Here is a 20,885-nt window from a genome sequence, read left to right on the forward strand (position 1 = left end):
CACAAGCAATCTTTAATAATTTTAAATGTCATCTAAAGGATAAGGTTGAGGAACTTGATTCAACACGAGGAAGGAATTCAGTTTCAAAGTAGTTTGTGTGTTTTTGCTCTCTGTGTGTAGAGCATAGGGCCAAACTGCCTGGGATATGGCAAAATAACAGTCCTGTTGCTGATAAATGTTCCTTAGGTCAGAGGAGCATTTCAGCTTTTCAGAATGGAGGAAAAGGAGACTGGTACCAGAACCAAAACCAGCGTCTAGGGCTGCCATAAGTTGAAATCAACTTAAGGGTAGGTAACAGTGGCAACGAGTGCGAATTCCCTCTCCGCCTCTGTGCAGGTTCATTGCCTCCTCCTCCCTCCCTTCTCTCTGCAGGAATTTCCACCTTTGATATAATGAGGTTAATTGCCTTTCCTTTTAAAGAAATCAAAGAGTTTGTTTGTAGACTTAGAGTCGCTGAGGCAACGGACAAATAGTGGAGGGTGAGAGGACTCACTCTGGTTTCGGGGAAATGACGCCGATGCCAGTCAGAGTCATTGAACCCGTGTCTCATCGCCTGGGGATTTTGGGTGGAGCGGGGATTGTCCTGGGAGGAATCCCCCAAGCTTTCATTTTGTGGCAGTTCTGCAAGATTTGGGAATAAGGAATCGAAGGGCAGGGGTTTTAGCCTGGAAAATGCGACGCAGGTATAAATGCCAGTGCAGCGTAGTGGTTTAATGGTTTAAAGGTGTTGCTTGTTACCTGGTCAGGTAACTCTCTGCAACCCCCTTACGTTGCTATCTGCTACCACCTTTTATATTGTTAGTTCTTGAATGTGTACATCTTGTGTGGATGGTGCAAATTCATTGCAAAGAAATCCATAATTGGTTTGCAATATTTGCAGTCTGGAGACCTGATTCTCGGTTTGACCCCTGCTTTTCATTGTCCAAGCCCTTTTGGCTGCTTTACTTGAGCTTATAAAGTTACCCTATTAAATACAGATTTGCCTTAGGGTCAGAAATGACTTGCACACAACAACAACAACAACCACAAAATAATTTCCTTCACTCACTAGTTAGGATGTAGGCTCTCCATATGTAAATGCAAATGCCATTAGTAAACTTATGTCTATGTCTGTAACCTGAAACTACCTGCTTTGTTTATTTTGAGGCAGTAACCTCAGATTGAGGAAGGCTCCTCTGCTACAAGAGAGCTGATTCCTAACAGTTTTAGCTTTGATATCTTTCTTCCAAAACAATGGAAACCCAAACTTCCAACAGACATTGCCCCCCCCCAAAAAAAGCAAGGTCCGGTCTGCCATGCCAGGCCTTTACCCATTGTCCACTTTGCCCAGTGCCCTCCATTTCCAGGAAACACGTCGCATTCCCCACCTGTAACTTGATTCCAAACACAGTGGAGATACGCACCTGTTTTATTTTATTCCATTTTAGAAATAGATATATAAAATATATATACATATGTTCTAAAAACAACGTTCACGTGGAGTTTTAACTCCTGCAGGGAACAAGAAGCAAGGCCATTCTGTTTGTGTTTTATTTGTCTTTTTAAAAAAATTATATATATATATATATATCTGGGGAGAGAGATTCCTTCTCACACTCATTTCCAAAATGCAATTCTCCCCTTGACTTCCTCTGGAAGACCCTACAATCCTTGTGTGACGGAGGGGCGGTCGATGGCTCAAGGTTTGTGTATATGGACAGCTTGCAGATGCCACTGAGCTCTTTGTCAAATGCAAGGGATTAACTTTATTCCTTTCTCTTCCACCTTTGGACCTGACAGCCATGGACTTGCAGGACGCTCGATGCCAGCCCAAGAGGAGCTTAAACATACCTGTTCATCCTGTCCAGGTAAGATTGCAAACATATTAAGCCATTCTAAGTTCCTACCACTGACCTCTAGGTGGAAAATGTATGCCATGAGTGGACAATGGTTGGAGGCTGGACACCCAGGAAACCTGTGAGGACCATACATCTCCACCGTACCCTTGAATTCCCTTTAGGTAGCATATTTTGGAGAGTCCTTTGGCTACTTTAGATTCCAAAGATGCCTATTTTTGCAACAAGTATTGACCCTGAAGTCCCTTCCTGTTCATCTCCTGTTGCTGAAAAAAGCCTCAGGGGCATAAAGGGTGGCAAAGATGCTGCCCCATACTCCCTATAGACAATTTGTGGGCATTTGAGGCATTTTTGCACACACAAAAATTGCTTTTAACATCTGTGGGCCACAAAAGTGGCCCCAGGTTGCCCTTCTGTATCCCTTTCTGCATTAGGGGCAACTGGACTGTTTGGTTTGATTGCTGCAGAAAATGGGGTCTCAGCCTTTGGAAGGATGCGTGTCGTTCCCCTGTCATTGCTAGAGTTTTATTACAAAATGCCGACGCAATTACATCTTAGAAGCAAAATATAAACTTTCCACCCACTGATGGTGTGGTTTTTGTGGGTATATCATACACACGCACGGACATACACACTTATATAAAAGGGAAACGTTATCCTTTATGGTTTGCATATACAAAACTCTGTACAGTTATCATTTCTATATACAAAACCCCACCCAGCCTTTTGGGGCAGGAGGGGGGCAAGCTAAGAAGCCAAAGGGGATACCCAAACCCTCGGTTTAGTTTTGCACAGACAGCAACATTTTCTTCAAAAGAAGCCGCATTTTCTGTAGGTAAAATAACAAATCTTCACAGATATATTATTTTTGATACAGAAAAGGCCTTGTTTCCTGCACAGAAAATACTACTTTTTGTGCAAAATAATTACGCACGCACACATTTTGCACAGAATAAGCCCTGAATTGCAAATATCCATTGCATTTTCCCCAAGACTTTGTCACAATGAAAACTGCTCAAATTACTCCTTGGGCATCTGAGAAGATGTAAGGATGTCACCGAAGAGACCAAAGGCACCTTGGTCCAGTATTTTTAATGCAAAGAAAAGAGGCACCTTTTCTCCCAAAATTGGGGGGGGGGAGAATGGGGGAGAAGGCAGCCTGCACCTATCTTCCTGTGCAATCTGGCATGGAAGAAGAGATGCAGAAGGAAGACTTTTTGGCACAAAACACACACAGCCCCATAGGTTTCCATGCAGCCCTCCCTTCCCAACGGATTCAGTGCTTGCTTCAGGGTGACTCTAACTGAAGCAAATGGAAAGTGTGCTTGGCATCTCCCCCAACTCTATTGCCCTCCTTCCCAGCCAATTTGTGAAGACATCACATTATGAAAGCATGCAACTTCATAGGCATACACCACACAGCAAAGAGACACACTCCGTCCAGGGAGTTGCACCTCCTTTTGTTTTGAGGCCCCCCTGAAGGCAATCTTGCCAAGACAACTCCGTGATAGGGTTTGCTTTTAGGGCCACCATAAAGTCTGAAATGACTTGAAGGCCCATAACGGTAACAACAATAGTCATGATGCGCAATCCTTGCTGGATGCTTTAGCTGCAAAGCTGGACAGGCAGCCCTTTGTCAAAATCGAAACACGAGAAGCAAAGATTGTGTCCCAGAGAGGGCTGGTGGCCCAGTCCTTTGCAAGAGAAAGGCCAAAAAGAGACCCACAAGTCTGCTTCCTCAACCCATTCTGAAGATCACTCCTTCCATGTGGTTCCTCTCACTAGAAAGATTTTGCTCTTCTCTTTTCTGCTGTTTAATTTGAAGTGTCAGCTTGTCCGTAGCAAACTTTGGAAAGGCCTGAGAAGATGCCAGACTGGCCACTCCATCCCACATCTGCCTTGGGGTTTGTGGGGCCAGCAGAACATCCTTCTGATCCTATATTTGTGAGGTAGGGGAGACACAATCCGAATGACTGACTTACATAAGGATTAAGGCAAACCATGAGTCCTTCCCACAGAGGCTTTAAAATCCACATCTAGGCCCAGCAAAAGAGAGGAGCCAGCAGGAGAGAAGAAAGAGAATAAGTAGTTTTTCAGTAGAAGAACCCAAAAGGAGTCCATTTGGGTCAAGAGGGTGGCCTCTCAGTGCATTCTAGGTCTCTGTGTTGTAGTTCCAAAAACAAAGGATTTCCTCCACCCTCCAAACTGGTTCATATAAAGTCAGTAGTATCCATGGATAAAAACCATAGCAGGGATATTGTTTACACACTTCTGGCAAAAAAGGAGCAAAGAGGCAAATTTCGGACCCAGGCCCTAAGCATGGAAGGGTTGCCATCCTGCAAGTCCTGAGCCTGGTTATCCCCAGGAAGTTAAAAGAGGACAATAGTTTTAAAGAAGCAGAAATAAATAGCACGTTCCTCCGGAGTACAAAATTGGGAGAAGGAGGCTTCCCGTCCGCGACTTCATTTCTCTTTGAGAGCCATGATGTTGCCCAGGATTTTTTGTGGCATCAGCAAAGCCAAGCCGGGAGAGTCAGATGTGTGAGTGGCCTTTGATCGCAGGGCCGTCGAGGTTCCTATGTACAAAAGGGGAGCAACGGAGGAAGAGGAGGAGAAGAGGGTAGGATGTCCTCTTCAGTTCTGGTGCCTCTTCATGTGCAAAGCCAGGTGGTCTGAGCGGGAGAAGCAGCGGCCGCAGGCCAGGCACTTGAAGGGCTTGGCCCCGGTGTGCTTGCGGTAATGCCGGGTCAGTTCGTCCGAGCGGGCAAAGCGCCAGTCGCAGCCATCCCATGTGCATTTGTAGGGCTTCTCCCCTGGGAAGGAGAAGAAGGGATACCCATCAGGACATCAGCATGCCCTCCAACTATGCTTCCCCCCCATTGCCCTCGGCTTACTTCCATTGCTGCAAAATGAGTTCAGAATGCAAAAGTCATTTCAACCCCATTGACTCAATAACAAGGAGAAGGAAGAATCTTGTCCTTCCCTGTCAGCTCAGGCAAAAGCAAACTGCTCCAGCCTTTCCTAGCTCAATTGTTTTTCCATGTTAGTTCCTTTTGCCCCCTTAACCACACTCTGGCATTGCTTGGCCACATCTGTTTTCCTCTGCCAGATGTTGGAGGGCACCATGCATCGCCTCAACTCTTGGGAAGCACACAACCATTAGGCTCCCAAAGGCGACAGGTGTTTACTGGGAATGGTCAGCATCACCGTCTCCTGCCCCCCAGGAAAGAAAAGTCCTCTTAGTACTGATGTTAATCCAGCGAACAAGTAAAAAAGTTAGAACAGTTAGTAAAAACGGTGACACAAAAGCTGGTAACTAAAGTTATAAATGGCTGGGCTCCTAAGTTAATCATAGCAAATCCAGGGCTGTAGAGATGCACCAGAGCAACAGGTGAAAGGTTGTGATTGTCCTTGCTGCTTTTTACAGTACGTTCTTTGAGAATTAAGTCATTGTCTGTATTCACTGTGACCTTTTAAAGTAACTTGTGGCATTACTTAAATCCATATGTGTGTGTGTGTGTGTGTGTGTGTGTGTGTGTGTGTGTGTGTGCACATGTGCACACACACACACCTTTATTGGATTAACCAAATGCACAAACTACATGTGTACATAGGGTCAGCCCAATAAGGCTATCGCTGTTTTGTGGACTTTTGATGTTTTGGTACTTTGCTGCATGGCCAACATGGCTACCCTTGGGTATGTTTTGTGGCATTACTTGTTGTTAGTTCCTCTCTATTAATTCTCATTATGTAAAAACATACTTTAGGACTGATAAGAGACCGATGTGAAACTTGAAACGTTCTTGTCAAAATGCTTTCAAGGTAATGCGAGGAAGTGCTAGAACACATTACCTCTCGCACCAGCGAAACAACCTTGTTCCCACTCGGTTGTGCTACTTTTGATATGTAGTTTTACGTAACAATTTTCGCAACTCATTACTTCCCAGAAATCTTGGCCAACGAACGCAAAGAGTTGGTGAGGGAGACACACAGCCCAAATTCCCACTTGCTTTGCTCCTCCGTTGGAAGAGGCAGCAGAAGCAGCCAAGTCTCCACAGCTTTTGCTCACATGTTTTCAAGCCAGATTTATTTGTGCGTGGCACCCCTGCCTTGTCATGCTTCCGGGACACATACATACAAACACAAATATACACACTCCTCTCTGGGGCCCCATTGCAACCGACTGGGTCTGGGTGCGGCCCTTTTGCAAAGCCTGAGCAAGCAGCCAGTGTGTGCAAACCCAAATGTTTGCATTTCCTCCTCCGGTCCTCTATGGATTAGAAGGAGAAGGTCCATTCTCTGGGGTGAAAACTGAGCATGGAGATGTAACATTTGGGGACAGTAGCAATAGCATTTACATTTCTATACTGCTTTATAGTGAACTAAGTGGTTTACAATGCATAAGCCTATTGCCCCCAACAAGCTGAGGACTCATTTTACTGACCTACAAAAGGATGGGAGGCTGAGTCAACCTTGGAGCCTTGGGTTTGAACTCACAACCTTGTGGCAGCAGGACCAGCCTAACTTAACAATAACTTTCAGAATCTCTTAGGCAGCATGGCTAGTAGGATTTTGGCCATGCTAGCAGAAGGATTCTGGGAGCTATAGTCCAAAAAGAGGCAATTTTTTCAAATGGTGGTAGGGTGGGACAGAGGTTACTAAACCAGGTGGGTTTCCATTATCCGTTCCAAACAGTTAGCAAGATTCTGGGATCTTCTCTCTCCTTGTTGATCCTATTAATGGTGCCTTTTTCAGAGCCTGGAAAAGTTACATTTTTGGACTATTAATCTCCCAGAACTGCCTTGGGTCCCACACTGGGAGAAAGTGGGGATACGAATGAAGCCTATCGATCGATCAATAAGAAAGAACCTGCCAACCAGTGACAGTATTTATTTATTTATGGAATTTATATCCTGCCTTTCTCCCAAAATGAGATTCAAGGTGGCTGGTATGGATACAGGCCATAAGGGCTGGGGGGTTCTGGGGGGTTTTGTCCAAAACAGTGACTTTTCCAGGGGCTAGTGTTAATTTTGATAGCACCCTTGGTAGAGATGTAAAAGGGTGTGCGAAGGCAGGTTGCCCTGTAAGTTTAATGCAGACGTATCAAGCAAGAGGCCCCACTATCAACATATGTAATTTATATTTGTGTTTGTATTCCATTGTCCATCTGTGGAATGCAGGAGAGTATTGGGAATTGCTTATGTTATCCTCAGCGTAACCCTGTAAGGTAGGCTGGACCAAGAGCAACCAGACTAGGTTCATCCAGCCAGCTTTCTAACTGGTCAGGGCCCTGAACTGGACTCTTACTGGTCAAACTTGGCTGTGCATGAGCCCACATGGCCAATCTATGTGTTCCTCAGGGACACATCCATTCATGCTCTGGAAGCAGGCACACACCTATCCCCAGGCAGGTGCGGCCGGAATGGGCTCCTGTCCACCCAAACAGGTGCAAAGCAGGTCAGCGTCCGGATCAGGCCAGAATGGCGAGGCGCGCCTTGGCCTTGGGCAGTGAAATGGCATTTTATGACCCCCTTAAAAAAGAATCTCTGAGCAATTTATGAGCCGGCTGCAGAGAACTTTACAGCCTCCCCCTGGTTCTCCTTCGACAGAGCTACACCTGGGGCTTATTTTCAGCACACCAACCAAAAGGCCAGCCCCACCATTGTCCCAGGTAGGGTCAGCGCTCTCTCCCAGACAATGGCTAAACTGGTTTCCTGGATGGAAACGGAATGCTTTCCATTGTCCCCCAAATTGGCTCCTTCCCCCGGACAACATGGCAGGGCAGCCACAGACAATGGGCCCGCCGGCCGCCATCGGACGGGCCGGTTATATATTTAATCTCCCAAGGCTGCTGGAGCCAGGAGGAATGGGACCCCCTGCAGACCCACAAGCCTTGCCTCCAGGAAAGGACACTTCTGGGAGAATGTGTCCCGTCCAAGCGGCAAGGCCAAGAAACTGGCACATTTCCATGCGGGGCCCTCTTAGGAAGGGAAAAAGGTTTCCTCTTGCTCTGACTCTGTTCCCAAAGTCAGAAAGCTATGAAGGGATGGAACCACAAAAGATGGGGTTAGGACATTGTATCCCTCAATAAGAAATCTGTTCCCCCCAAATGAAGTTTCCATTCAGTACCCAAGTTCATGGATTCTGTATCCATGGATTCAATCATCCACACTTTGAAAATATTAAGATTAACACATGAAGAAATGGAACTGAAGTGGAATGACAACCTACGGTTCCTCTCCTTTTTTGCACAACATTGTCCCTCGTCCGTTGCCGATCTGTTGTTATACTGTTATTATCATGCAATGAGAGATGCCCCTCAATTCGCAATTGTGCAATAATAATGGTATAACAGCTAATCAGCAACGGATGAGTGACGACGTCATGTGAAAAGGAGAGGAGCCATAGGTTGTAATGCCACATCAATTCCATCACTAGTTCCTTGTGGGGTAATCATATATATTCCAAAAATCAAGGCTTGATTTTACCATTTCATAGAAGGGAGACCATTTTACTATGCCATTGTATTTAATGGGACTTGGGCATGCACAGATTTTGGTATTCACAGGAGGTCCTGGAACAAAAGTCCAGCAGATACCAAAGGCCCACTGTAGTATCTTTAAGACTGATTTATTTCAGAAGAGGATCCTTTGTGAATTTCTTCTGTCTTCTTCAAATGCATGGAAGGAAAATTATGAGACCCAGCAAGGAGGAGCATGGCTTCATCTGTTGGTGCATGGCATTCTATGGGCCATCATTGCCCTGGTCCAGAGCCTAGTGAATTCCTATGGATCTCCATGCCACCCTCTCTTCCTTCTTGTTCCCCAGAAGGAACACTCCTTCTTGGGGCTGCTGCCAGCATTGGCTGCTTGGTTGTGCTTGGTTGAAGCATAACAACAACAATAATAAAGCCAAGCACAGCCCAAAGGCCAAGACAGTGGCTATAAAGCTGATTTATGAGGGAACAAGGGACATGCTGATAAAACACCAGCGTGAAAACAGCTAACCAACTGGCACCATGGCATTAAAACCAGTCGTGCACCTGGCATCCTTCTTTGACACCTCCGAAAACACACTACCCGAGGCGACTGCTTCAACACTAAAGGGTTTCACCCAAAATCTGAATACATACATGGTTTTAGATCATTTTACCTTCACCTTTTTAAAATATTCAATAGCTTGATATGTGGTTGCTGTTGTTTTTTTATGTATTGCAGGCTGGGTCTCTCTTGTTATCCAAAATGCTTGGGACCGGAAGTGTTTTGGATGTTTTCGGATTTTGGAATGTTTTCATATACATAATGAGATATCTTGGAGATGGCACCAAGCCTAAACACGGCATTCATTTATGTTTCAGGTAATTTTATCCACAATGTTTTAATAACTTTGCAGAAGTTATTAAACAAAGTTTGAAAGAAATTATATACGCTTGAACGCTCAGAAACCAAAGGTGCCACTATCTGAGCCGCTTATGGAGACAATTTTGGATTCTGGACTATTTCAGGCTCAGAATGCCAGATAAGGGGGACTCAGTCTGTATGATGCTAATCTTCCAAACCAGCTTCAAGCCCTCCCTTCCACCTGGGAGCCCCAGCCAGGGCCAGCTCTGCCATTGGGCAAAAATCAGATTTTTGCAATAAATCAGAATATATTTTTAACAGATTTGATAGCAGTGCTAACTTGCATGGTTAAAAAGCATTCTCCCGTAGAAAACATGCTGGGAAAAGTTGCCCCTTATAAATGAATTCACTGTCACTTTTGTTCATTTGTAAATGCTCACTTACCGGTGTGAGTCCTCTGGTGTGCTTTCAGGTGTGAACTTTTGGTGTAAACCTTTGTGCAACCTGCAAAGAACAGAAAAGATGGATCAATGTGAGAAGGCTGGCATGTGGACCCCAAATGTGTCAACCTTATTACTGTTGTTACTGTTATGATATACAGCAGGCCCTTGGTATACCACTGGCGTTTGGTTCCAGGGACCACCATGGATACCAAAATCCACAGATGCTCAAAGTTTGCTTTTGGAATTTATATATTTTTAAAAATATTTTCAAGCCGCAGACACTTGAATCCATGGATAAAAAAATCCATGGCTACTGAGAGCTGACTGTATTCTTCCTTTGCATAAAAGCATTCCTGAATTTTCCGCTGCCAAGCTGAGACAGTTTCCCTGGCCTCCTTACCTGGGTAGTCGCAATGATGGATCCGTCTCTTCTCCAGCTCTGGGTTATTCCTCCGGTTGTATTTAGGTGTCTGCATCACGATGTGCGCCTGGGAGAGGGTCCCGATGCCATTGGGGAGCGTTGGGATCTGGCGCGCTGGGGCCAGCTTCAGTCCAAAAGCCGCCTCATAAGGCGGCGGAGGCGATATGGTGTTGATCAGCTCCGGCTGGTTTTCGGGGCTCCCGGGCTGGGAGTTGGGGGGCGAAGGGGGCAAACTGACCCCTGGCACGGGGTAGAATTCCCCAGGGATGTTGAATCCACTTTGCCCTGGGGAGGCCGCCACCTGGAACGGCTTGACCTGCCCTCCCAGCCGGACGTGTCGGGAGTCCAGCCCGGAGCCGCTGCTGGTGGACATGGCCACCCCATTGATGGTGCTGATGGCGGTGGTGCCACATGTGGAGTGGGCCATGGTGGTCATCTCCCCGCTGCTGCCACCGCTGCCGACTGGCAACTGGTAAAGCAGACTGGAAGACAGTGGGATCTCAGAAGGCATCTCTTGCTTGACAAAGATGTTGTTTGTTGCCACCGACTGCGGCATGCTGAATACACTGGTGAAGTCCGGAAGAGTCTGGGTGGCCCCTCCAGCCGCGGAGGAGCAAGGCTGCGCAAAGCAGGTTCCCGGCTCCATTTTGATCTGAGGGAAAGGCGCCAGGGGCTTGGTGGGCCGATAGAGACCAGTGCGCAGGTGGGTGGTGTCCGGCAGGATCACGTTGATGTTCACACTGTAGGGCATGGAGGACGGCTTCTCCATGGAGAAATACTCATCCACCACGGAGGCACTCTCCCGGCGGTACTTCTTGTCTGGCACGGCTGGCACCGGCAGCGCTTGGCCCGAGAGGTACTTGTCCATTTCGGAGCGAGCCTAAATGGTGAAAGAGAGAGAGAGGGAGAGATGGGGAAAGAGTAATTCAGTAACACATGCAATAGCACTGGCAACTGGATTATGACTCCAAGTGGGTCTCCAGTAAGCTCTTTGGATCTCAGAGTGAGGAGAAGGAATCTCAGAGCAAGAGCACTGCCTTGGAAATTGCACACACAAATTGTGTGTTCTCGGCCTCTTGGAGCAGTGAGTGCAGACTCTTTCAAAGTAAATGAGGAAGATTCTTTTGGACTACAACTTTCATGTTTCCTTGCAAGTGCTTGCAAAGGGCTTTTAAAAACAGAGCTGGGGAGTGTATGTGTTTTCTGTTCAGTGCAGGGCTTGGAAGACCAAGGGCCCCTAATGGCCCCCATTGCTACCGCCAACACGCAGAGGAGCAACAGTTCTGACCGATTGTGTGTGTGTGTGTTTAACACGAGCAACGCTTCCAAGGAACCCTTGAAGCCGGATCTAAATGCCGCACATACCTCAGCCGTGAAGTGAAGCACTTTGCCTGGGGAGCTTGGCATTTCTGGCCTTTCTTGCTCCTGGCTCTTGCAAAGGGTGGTCTTTGCTCAGAGCCTGACACAGAGCAGCTCAAGAGGCCAAGAGGTGGGAATCTCTCTTAGACCCAGAGGAAGGCACTTTCGGGGAAGAGATTTCACCGAAATGTTAAGAAGGACTTCCTGGTGGTTTGGGCTGTTTAAGAAGAGAATATGCTGCAGCTGCCTCAACGGACGCTGGTGGAGTCTCCTTCTTTGGAGGTTTTTAAGCAGAGACTGGATGGCCTTCTGTCCCAGGGAGGAAGGCTTGGATGGTGTCCCTTGGGACCCCTTTGAGCGTTATGTGTTAAGAGTTGGAAGAGACCACAAGGCACCATCCAGTCCAACCCCATTCTGCCATGCAGGAATACGCCATCCAAAACCTCCATGTGACAGATGGCCGTCCATCCTCTGCTTACAAATCTCCAAGGAAGGAGACTCCACCAACCTCCGAGGCAGCAGCTCCTTCCACTGTCGAACATTGCCTTCAATACGAATTCTGTTCAGCTGAGCATATAAAAATACCAGTGAAAAGGGGGTAGGCAAAGAGTGACCAAGGGAATGCAACACAGGTTCTAGGTGTGAACTATTTGCAATGTTAGAATATTGGAAGGTTGACAAATTCATTTGTACAGGAAAAATTCTTATTATTATTATTATTATTATTATTATTATTATTATTATTATTATTATTATTATTATGTGTCCTTAAAAGCAGTGTTTGCAAAAGCATTAAAAACAGAGCTTGGGAAAGTGTGTTTTGTTTTCTAGGGCAGAGCTTGGAAAACATAATTTCCACCCAGAGAAACGTTTTCTCCTTCGTGAGGCTTGGCCTCTGTGATGCTAATGACATATCCTAGGTGTTTGCAGTTGATGTTTAATGCATTGTGGGGAATGACACAATCTGGGTCGGTCCTCCGTGACATCAACCTTGGTTTTGGGGTTTGGCTCTGAAATCTGAGGGCCCAGGATGCTCCTGACCTGGAAAGTCTGGGCTGCCTTGGCCACCTTGGCCCTTTTCCTCTCTTTCTTGGTGGTCCTAGTACTTCCTTTCTGTCTTTCTGGCCATAGGGCCGGTTGCAATGAGTGTGCCAGCAGCGTAACTCCTTGTACCCAGGATCCTCCCTGTCCAAACATTCCTAACGGATTATCCCACATAATAGAAGATCCCAGCCTTTGATCGCCCTGATAGCAGCAAACCCTGAAGGCAGATAGCGAGAGGGACCAAGGTACACAGCCCAGCCTTGCAGGGCCAGAAATCTCTCCTCTTCCGCCTTTTCTTAATTGGAAAGCAACAGGAGACCCTGCGTTGCTTTCAAGCTCCAAAACCCCCAAACCAACCCCAAAAAGCAATTGCCAGCGATGTAGAGGAAAAGGCACCGATTAAAAAGCTCTGCCCTCAGCCTCTTTGCCCGCATTCCTTCAAAAGATACTGCTCTTAAACAGAATGTACTTACAGCCTTGTTTGGCTCAATGTCAATCTTTATTGTCTCCCTGGTAAAATATTGACCAAGGCAAATATTTGCTTCTCTGATCATTCAGTCTTGGTATTGACCTCAGGCTCAGCCAGTTTCTGTCTCTCGTCCGTTCTCTTCCTTCTTGAGACCCCTAAACCCACCAACCCAGATGGGCAGAGGAAAGGGGGGCACAGAAGGAGTATGTGGGCAAAGGACCCTCCGATGGTACCCCCCGGCTAGCTGCATCCATTAACACCCTCTTTCCACCATCTTCCATGTCAGGAGGGTGGCAAAAATTGCCTTTGCCCTTTCATCTGAACCTTTAAGGAGACATTCAAGGTGGTGAACCTGAACCTTTTGGGGGTTATAGTGGAGGATGATGGGTTTCAGTGGCACCTTGGAGAGCTCACTTCAAGTTCAGACTAGAACCCAAAGTGGATTCATGGTCTCTTTTACCTCCACCAACCAGCCATCCCTGCCTTCTCCTCCTCTGAAATTGTAACCCGCATTAATTCAGATCCAACTATATCTTCTAATATTCTTGGACCTTTTAGGTTGCTGGTTATGGTTGTGGTCCCAGTCCGATCCTAGCCATGTTCCTTTGCTTGGACTGTGAACGCCTCAGTGGATTTTGGGAGTTGAAGTCCCGGAAGTCTGACTGCCCCCTTTGCCTTCTCTCCAATACACTTCTGGGGCTGGTGTAATGACAGTCTTTGGTTTTCCCTTTCATTAGCCACCCATTTGGGAGTGCTTCAGCTGTGTATTCCTGCATTCCCAAACTGGTTCTTTGGACTCCTTCTAGGATCCTATGCCAGGACCCAAGAAAGGCATTTCACAAAATTATTTTGCACTGAAAATAGTAAAATGCAAGCACAGAAAATGGAGGTGGAAAGGGCAGAAATCTCTCCTCGAACCACCTGGTTGACTTCAAAGGTTCTGGACCTCCAAAACGGAGGGCCCCCTTATCCATTCTGCCCTCTTCCAAATCGTTCTGTTCCATTTATCATCTCCCCATTTCCTTCCTGAAAGGATTTTTATGGAAAGGGTACATGCCACAATCCTTCCAAGACCAGCCTCAGTGCTCACTAAGAGGGCAATGAACTGCTTGCATTGGGTTTGTTGCCATGTTCCAAGGGGCCATGGTCTTCTAAGAGAGGAGCAAGATGAAATCTCCACGAAGGAAGGGGTTAACCTCTACTACAAGGCTACGTGTTGCTTTCCGCGTGAAAGTTTTGGGAACCTGAGTCCTCCGTACATGATCTCATCCTTCTTGGTTCCCCTCCAATGTTGGCCAATTCCATCACAGAAAAATAGATATATATGTGTGTGTGGGTATATCTGTCCCAACATGGAACTGACGCACAAAAGGGATTAAGGTGGGAGGGGGACAAAGGTTGTCAGGAACGCAAGCGCGCGGCCAGGAAGCTCCACTGGCTCTGAAAGAACGATGGCGCACAGAGCGCTGAAGCCCTTGGAGGCAGCCATGTTGGGTTGGCACCAGCGGCTGCTCCTTGCTGGGCTGGAAAAGCAACAACAACAGAACATGTAACACCAGTAAAGTACATTCATTCTCACTAGTTAGCTCCACCTTAGAGCAGCCATAAATTGGAAATGACTTGAAGGCACACAACACACACACACACACACACACACACACACACACACACTGGATCCCATATGAAGAAGATGGAGCATAACTTTACGTTCATGCCACGGCTGTGCAACACCACCTCATTGGTGAATTGTCATGTTGTAGCACTGAATGTGCAACCAAATGCCCCTGCAATCAATGGAATGAGAGTATTTGTATCAAGGCTGCAGAACTGGAGCACATATGGTGCTCTTCCACACTGATGTGCCTTGTGCATTGATGTGCATATCATAGCCAACCTGGGTTTCAAAGAGATGGACTCTCCTGTCAAACCAACAGTCAGTAAGAGAGAGGCTTCTGCATGACTGTTTGAGGAGCCCCTTGTTTCCTCGCCGCCAACACATATATAGGTCAGTTTGCATTTCCCCTCCTTCTCTCTGGAAAGGATGCAAATGCCCTCTTTGTATCATCTCCAGTGGAACCACACAGGAAGCCCATTTGCAAAGGACAAAATGATGGCCCATAGAGAGACAGGTCAAAAGTCCAGTTTCCTTAGGAAACAGTGGTTTGAGAAGAAAGCCATACAGTGGACCCTTGGTGTCCATTGGGGTTTGGTTCCAGGACCCCCCTTGGGTACCAAAATCCATGCATACTCAAGTCCCATTAAATACAATGGCATTGCAAAATGGAGTCCTTTTATAAAATGGCAAAATCAAGGTTTGCTTTTGGAATTTTTCAGACGGTTGAATCTGCGGATGCAGAATCTGCGAATATAGAGGGCTGAATATGCTCTAGCCTTTTCCTTCCAAACCGAAAGTTTCCAGAGTTTGCAAGAATGCACAGACTATACTTAGGAGAAGTCAATTAACGTCAATTAATATCACTTTGATTTCCAAAGGTAAGAGACGGTGCACTGCAGAAGAGCCAGGAAAGACGCTTGCCTCAGTGAGACTCCAATAAGACGCATGTTGTAAGCGCAAACCCAGGCTGTCAGTCACCCAAGAAATCACCTGGCCTGGCAGGTGAAGCCAAGTCTTCCCTCCAGAGATCAAAGGCGCCAGCGAATCCGGCTGAGATCTTGGCTTTGGAGATGCTCTCCATTGCGCCTTCCAGGAAATCCTGGCAGCCGGCAGCTCCCTTTGCCACCTTCACATCCAGAGGATGCCTCAGGCTGCATCCACACTGGAGACACAACCCGGTTTGGCACCGCTTTAACTCTGTCTGGCTCAAGGCTATGGAATTCTGGGAGTTGGAATTTGTTGTGGGCCCCACAACACACTCCAACTCCCAGAATTCCATAGCCTTGAGCCAGGATGCTGAAAAGTGGTGCCAAACCGGGGTTATGTCTCCAGTGTGGATACACCCTCAGTGTCCTCTCTGCGCATCAACATACAAAGCCATTTTCCCTCTCTCCTGCATTATTTTTGGGCTCAGAAATGCAGTTCGAGGCCACTTTAAGTGCTGTAGCTCCCTCCTATGGGACCCTGAGATTTCTAGTTTTATAAGGTCTTTAGCCTTCTCTGCCCACAAAGCTACAAATCCCAGGATTCTGTAAGACAGAGCCATGGCACTTAAAGTGTTCCCAAACTGCATTATTTCTACATTGTTTTGGACAGGTTCTGGGCCCACTTTGGCCCATTTCTTTGCTGTCTCCAGGCACAGGTGTTGCTTTTTCCTTCTCTACTTGTAGGAACCCTACATACGTTTTAGGATCCTTGGAGGAAGGCTTTCTCTGAGTCCCACCATTATCACAAGGAGATGATGTGATTGAGAGGGACTTCTCTGTGGCTGCACCCAAAATGTGGAACCCTCTTCCAAAGGTAGGCAAAGACCTTCTTATTTAGAGAAGCTTAGGGCTACTAAGATGTTGCAGCAGAAGGGTCTTGTGCTTAGTTTTTAATCCACATTCTTGTGTTTTGGATGCTTTTAAATTCATGCCGTTTTTAATGTTGTTCTAGCATGCCTTCAAATCATTTCCGACTCATGGCGACCCTAAGGCAACCCTATTTTTCTTGGCAAGTTTCTCCAGAGGGGAGCTTCCTATGGCCATCCTCTGAGGCTGAGAGAGTGTGACTTGACCAAAGTCACCCAATGGGTTTCCATAGCCGAACCAAGATTCGAACCCTGGTCTCCACAGATTGCAGTCTAACACTCAAACCCCTACATCATGCTGCCTCTTGCTGTTTTTAATAAGCAAGCTTATTCAGGTGTTTATTTTAAATTACTTCTTTAAAATGGTCCTTTTTTTTATCTGCCCCAAATCTAATCTTAGGTGAAAGTTGGGGAATAAATGGATTAAATTTACTTCAGCGGAGAGTCTGCGATCCGTAGGGCATCTGATCTATAGGGAGAGTTGGGCTCCTTTCCTCCATTGCAGCCAGGCTAAAGAGGAACAAGGGGGTCTCACAGAAATTGTGGGGCGAGGGACGAAAATGCCACTGATTTTTAAACTGCCTTCTTTTGGGAAGTCAATTGCAAACCACCCTCCGGCCCCAGCCCTGGCATGGGCACCGCTCCTTGACTTTACCGCGTTCACTGCCAACAAAATGGCGCCAGGAAGCCTTGGCACCTGAGGTTAATCATTAACCAACGTGCTGCTTCCCCTTAGAAAGAGAAAATGGAGGGAGACTTTGAGATGTCGAGCCACAAAAAGACACACATGCACAAATGAAAGAATCCACCGAAATGGGAATATGACATCTACAAGAATTGGTTCTTCCCACGTGAAGCCAAGAGCCAATGTTCTTCTGTGGGGCCCACATGATCCTGGATGTCATTTTTTAAAAAGGAGAACAAGATAGAGAGGTGGATTTTGGTCTCTGATATGATCTTGCTATCTTTGGGAAAAGTTGCAAGCAGAGAGGACTTGTGTGAGTCAGTTTCATTTCTCCCTCTGAGCTGCAGCAGGCCTTTCCTGGAATGCCCAAAATGGAGGGCAGGAGGTGGTTCCTCTTGTAATGTCTGCCTTCTCCTTCTGCCCAGCCCAAGCCTTGGTGGCCTTTGTTGGGTCTTTTGGGTGGAGAAGGAAGCCATGAGCCCAAAAGCAAGCATGGGAAGGGGCAACATCTGCAACTCATGAGACCCACAATGTAGAGAGTGCCTATTGCATATGGAGCATTTCTCCCATCGCATGGAAAGCCATTCCCATGTGCTGCTAGCTTACTACATGGGCCTAGCGGGTAGTTTTTCAGACATGTTTGTGTAAAGGTGAAAAAACACAATGTTAACCCAAACGGAAAGTCAACAAAACCTACTCGTTTTTACTTTGGGAAGTTTGCAAAGGTGAAAAGGAGCTGGTTTTGTTGACTTTCCGTTCGAATAAATGTCGCATTCTTTCTCCTTCTTGAAAATCTACCCACTTTTGTATTCCTCTAGTTTAAATTCAGTTTCTGCATGAGATCTGTCCCATGTGATAAACTCCATATACCCAGAGGGTTGGCAAGGCTCCCTGCCCTTCCTCAGGTTGGCTTTCCATTATTTCGGAGAGGAGAGGTTGCACAGTATCTTACAGCTGACCGGTGGCTGCTGCCTTCCCAGTTGCTTCTCCTGGGACATCTTGCCATAGGGCTTATCAGTTTGATTTTTCTCCCCTTCACAACCACAGCAATTTGCCTCCGTGGGATAAACTCCAGTTCCTGACCCCATTGGAGCCAGAAGCCCAGGAGAGATTGTCTGTGGCCATAATCCCATGGAGCACCTCCATGCACCCAACCTCTGGCACTTCCAATGGTCCCATTTTGTCTGAGGCAGCCTCAGTTTTTCCTCTGTTATCTCATTTTTCAGTTCTTTTTAAAACATCCCAGTTTCTCTGTCCTCCTCCCTCTTGTCCCCTTTTGCCCTTCAAGGGCTGCAAACTGAGTTTAAAGTGCAAAAGCAATTTATACTCAATTATCACAGGAGGAGAGGAGGAGTGGATCAGAAGGGGGTTAATGCCGCCCTTCCTAGGAGGCTCAGGCAAAAGCAAACTGCTGTAGCCTCTGCAAACTTGCACGTTCTTTAATAACGGGCACCATCTTGACCACACTGATGTTGCTTGGCCACATGCATGTCCTGCTTTTCAGCCATGAATTGTTGAAGGGTATGTACTTGGCACCATTTCTCTTCATGTGGAGAGAGCAGCCATCCCCTCTTTGACCTCTTCTAACTCCAACATCTTGCTTTGAACCAATTCCACCTGCCATCCACCCCTATTTTGGCTAAATTTTAAGAGGAGACCAATGAGGAGGTCATAAGGGCCTGATTCCCGCTACCTTTTTAAACCAGATCACAAATCAGTTTGAACCAGTTTAAATTACCCTGGTTCCCACTTGAATCAAATCGCCAAAGCAATTCGGAGAGGGGGGGCATGTGCTAGATCCATTTAACCCGCATCTTTTTGATGTGCTGATTTTTTCCATGTCATTTTGGATAAATCAATTCTGTGCAAGTGTGAACCAGATACGGATTGGAATTGATTTAAATTTGCCCTTTGAGCAACTGGAGCGGGTCCATTTTGAACCGATTCATTCGTCAATGTGAACCACAAGTGGGTTATTTTACAGGGGAAAAATGTGATTGGGGCAAATGTATTGGGAACCACGCTCTGCTGTCGAATCGATCCATCAATTCAGATTGCACACTGATTTACAAGGCCAAGGGAATCAGGAAAGTTACAGGCCCTGAGCTGGGCCTTTGCAACCTTCCCCCCCCCCACCCCAGGGTCTTGCTTGCTCTCTGTTTCCTCCCCAGCAAGAATGAAAGTAGGAAGGGACAGAGATCTCTTCTTGCCCGAATGAAGCGCATGTGGGGTGTGCATGCATTTGTGTGCAGCAATGTGGTGCCTGTTTGCCTTCCCTCCTTATCCGGCCCTTTATCTCTCTCCTTGCTGCCTCTGCTGCTCAGAGGGAAGCCTCCAAACCTGGAGAATCTCAAGGAGAATTCCATTCTGGTGATTCGGAAAACAAGAGCCCAAGAATGGCACGTAATGCCCCCCTTCTCGGTCCAGCCAGGCCCTCCTCCCTCGGGGCACCTGGCCAAAACATCTTCCTCCTCTTCGCGGAGAAAGGAAGGCAGCCCATCCCAAACCTTTTTTTGCTCCAAAAGCACCAAAATGCACTCAGGGAGGCCTGACTTTTAGAACCATTGTCTTTATTCCCTTTATTCGGTCTGGCCTTCCCCTGAAAGTGCCTCTTTGGCCCTACCCAAAGCACACCGCTTCTGCCCAAAACTTTGAAACGGGCTCAAACAGGCCAAAGCCAAAAGCGGAGGTTCGCCAAACTAACTTTTTTTCACAGCTGATTGTTTCTCTCCATAAGAAAATGTACAGCTCACTCAGTCTCACTGACTCACCCTAAAAAATCTTTGCCTCCCCAATCCCAGACAAACCCCAATCCTCTGTTCCGGCATGAATCATATCTTGCTTCCTTAGCAAACTTCTGTGACCCCCCAACACCTTCATGCGAAGGGAGGCCTCCATTTCCCAATACCTTTTGCACAACTCATCTCCACCACCTTTCCAATTGGAAGGAGAACAGTGTCAGACCTCTTAAAAGGAAGCCCTCTGACCAAATGGTAGCCTTCCATTTTGCCACCAGCGAATCCAGAGTATTTGGGTGCCATGAGGATCCCAAGGGCCGGCTTACCTGTGCCAAATCCTGTGGGTTCTCCAGCATTCGAACGGGGGGCTTCATGTCTTCGAAGACGGCCGGGTCTTCGTTGGCCTCCCTAGACATTGCGACAGGCTTCAGGGGGGTGAAGGCTGGGCTTTCGTCCGAAAGTGGGGTGCTCAGGACAATCCCAGTGGTGCTCATCCTGCCTGGTTCCCTTGAGTCCACTTTGCTGGGTGGCAGAACCAAACCAGGGGAGGAAAACCAGGCCTTTTGGGGGGCAGCGTGGCGAGCGCTCAGGGACTGCGAAGCATGCCTTGTCTTGAGGCTGGTCTTGAGGAATCCAGGTGCTCTGTAGCCTTAAGGATCCCAAATTGTTGCAGAAAAGCTTCACCTGTCCTCAAGGGGGCGGTGCTTTCACCTGGTACATGTCACTCTGACAGGCCTGGGGAGCCAATGGGGGAGGGAGCTGGCTCTGCTTTGGCCAATGGGAGGGCCAAGCCCTTCTTCCTTGAGGCCACCCAAGACACAAGTGAGGAGTGGAGGCTGAGATGTGGGTCTGGCTGCTGTAGCCCTGTGGCCTTCAGCCATGTTCGCGCATAGGCAGCCAGCAGAGAAGGGGGGCCGAGAGTTCCCTGCAAGGTGCTTCCAGGGTAAACAGCTCGGTGGCAAGTGTGCTGTATTGTTGTGGCCCCAGGCTTATCTGGAGAATCTTTTCACTTACTTAAATAGGGTTGACCTCCCATGCGCTCGGGACAGGTTTCCCCACTGCCAGCCAGACACACAGGACTTGGG

General features: G+C 47.3%; 1 protein-coding gene across 1 annotated transcript; it reads right to left on the minus strand.

Moving 5' to 3' along the window:
- Positions 1–1,417: 1,417 nt before the first annotated feature.
- Positions 1,418–20,423, minus strand: LOC121936431 (Krueppel-like factor 5). The gene is made up of 4 exons (XM_042478667.1): positions 20,127–20,423; positions 10,018–10,918; positions 9,619–9,678; positions 1,418–4,647 (listed from the first exon to the last, which is right to left on the minus strand). Exons 1-4 carry the CDS (start codon positions 20,292–20,294, stop codon positions 4,469–4,471), a joined length of 1,308 nt encoding a protein of 435 aa, XP_042334601.1. The 5' UTR covers positions 20,295–20,423; the 3' UTR covers positions 1,418–4,468.
- Positions 20,424–20,885: the final 462 nt, after the last annotated feature.

Source organism: Sceloporus undulatus, chromosome 7 (assembly GCF_019175285.1).
Source record: "Sceloporus undulatus isolate JIND9_A2432 ecotype Alabama chromosome 7, SceUnd_v1.1, whole genome shotgun sequence".
In the NCBI taxonomy this organism is placed as follows: Eukaryota; Metazoa; Chordata; class Lepidosauria; order Squamata; family Phrynosomatidae; genus Sceloporus; species Sceloporus undulatus.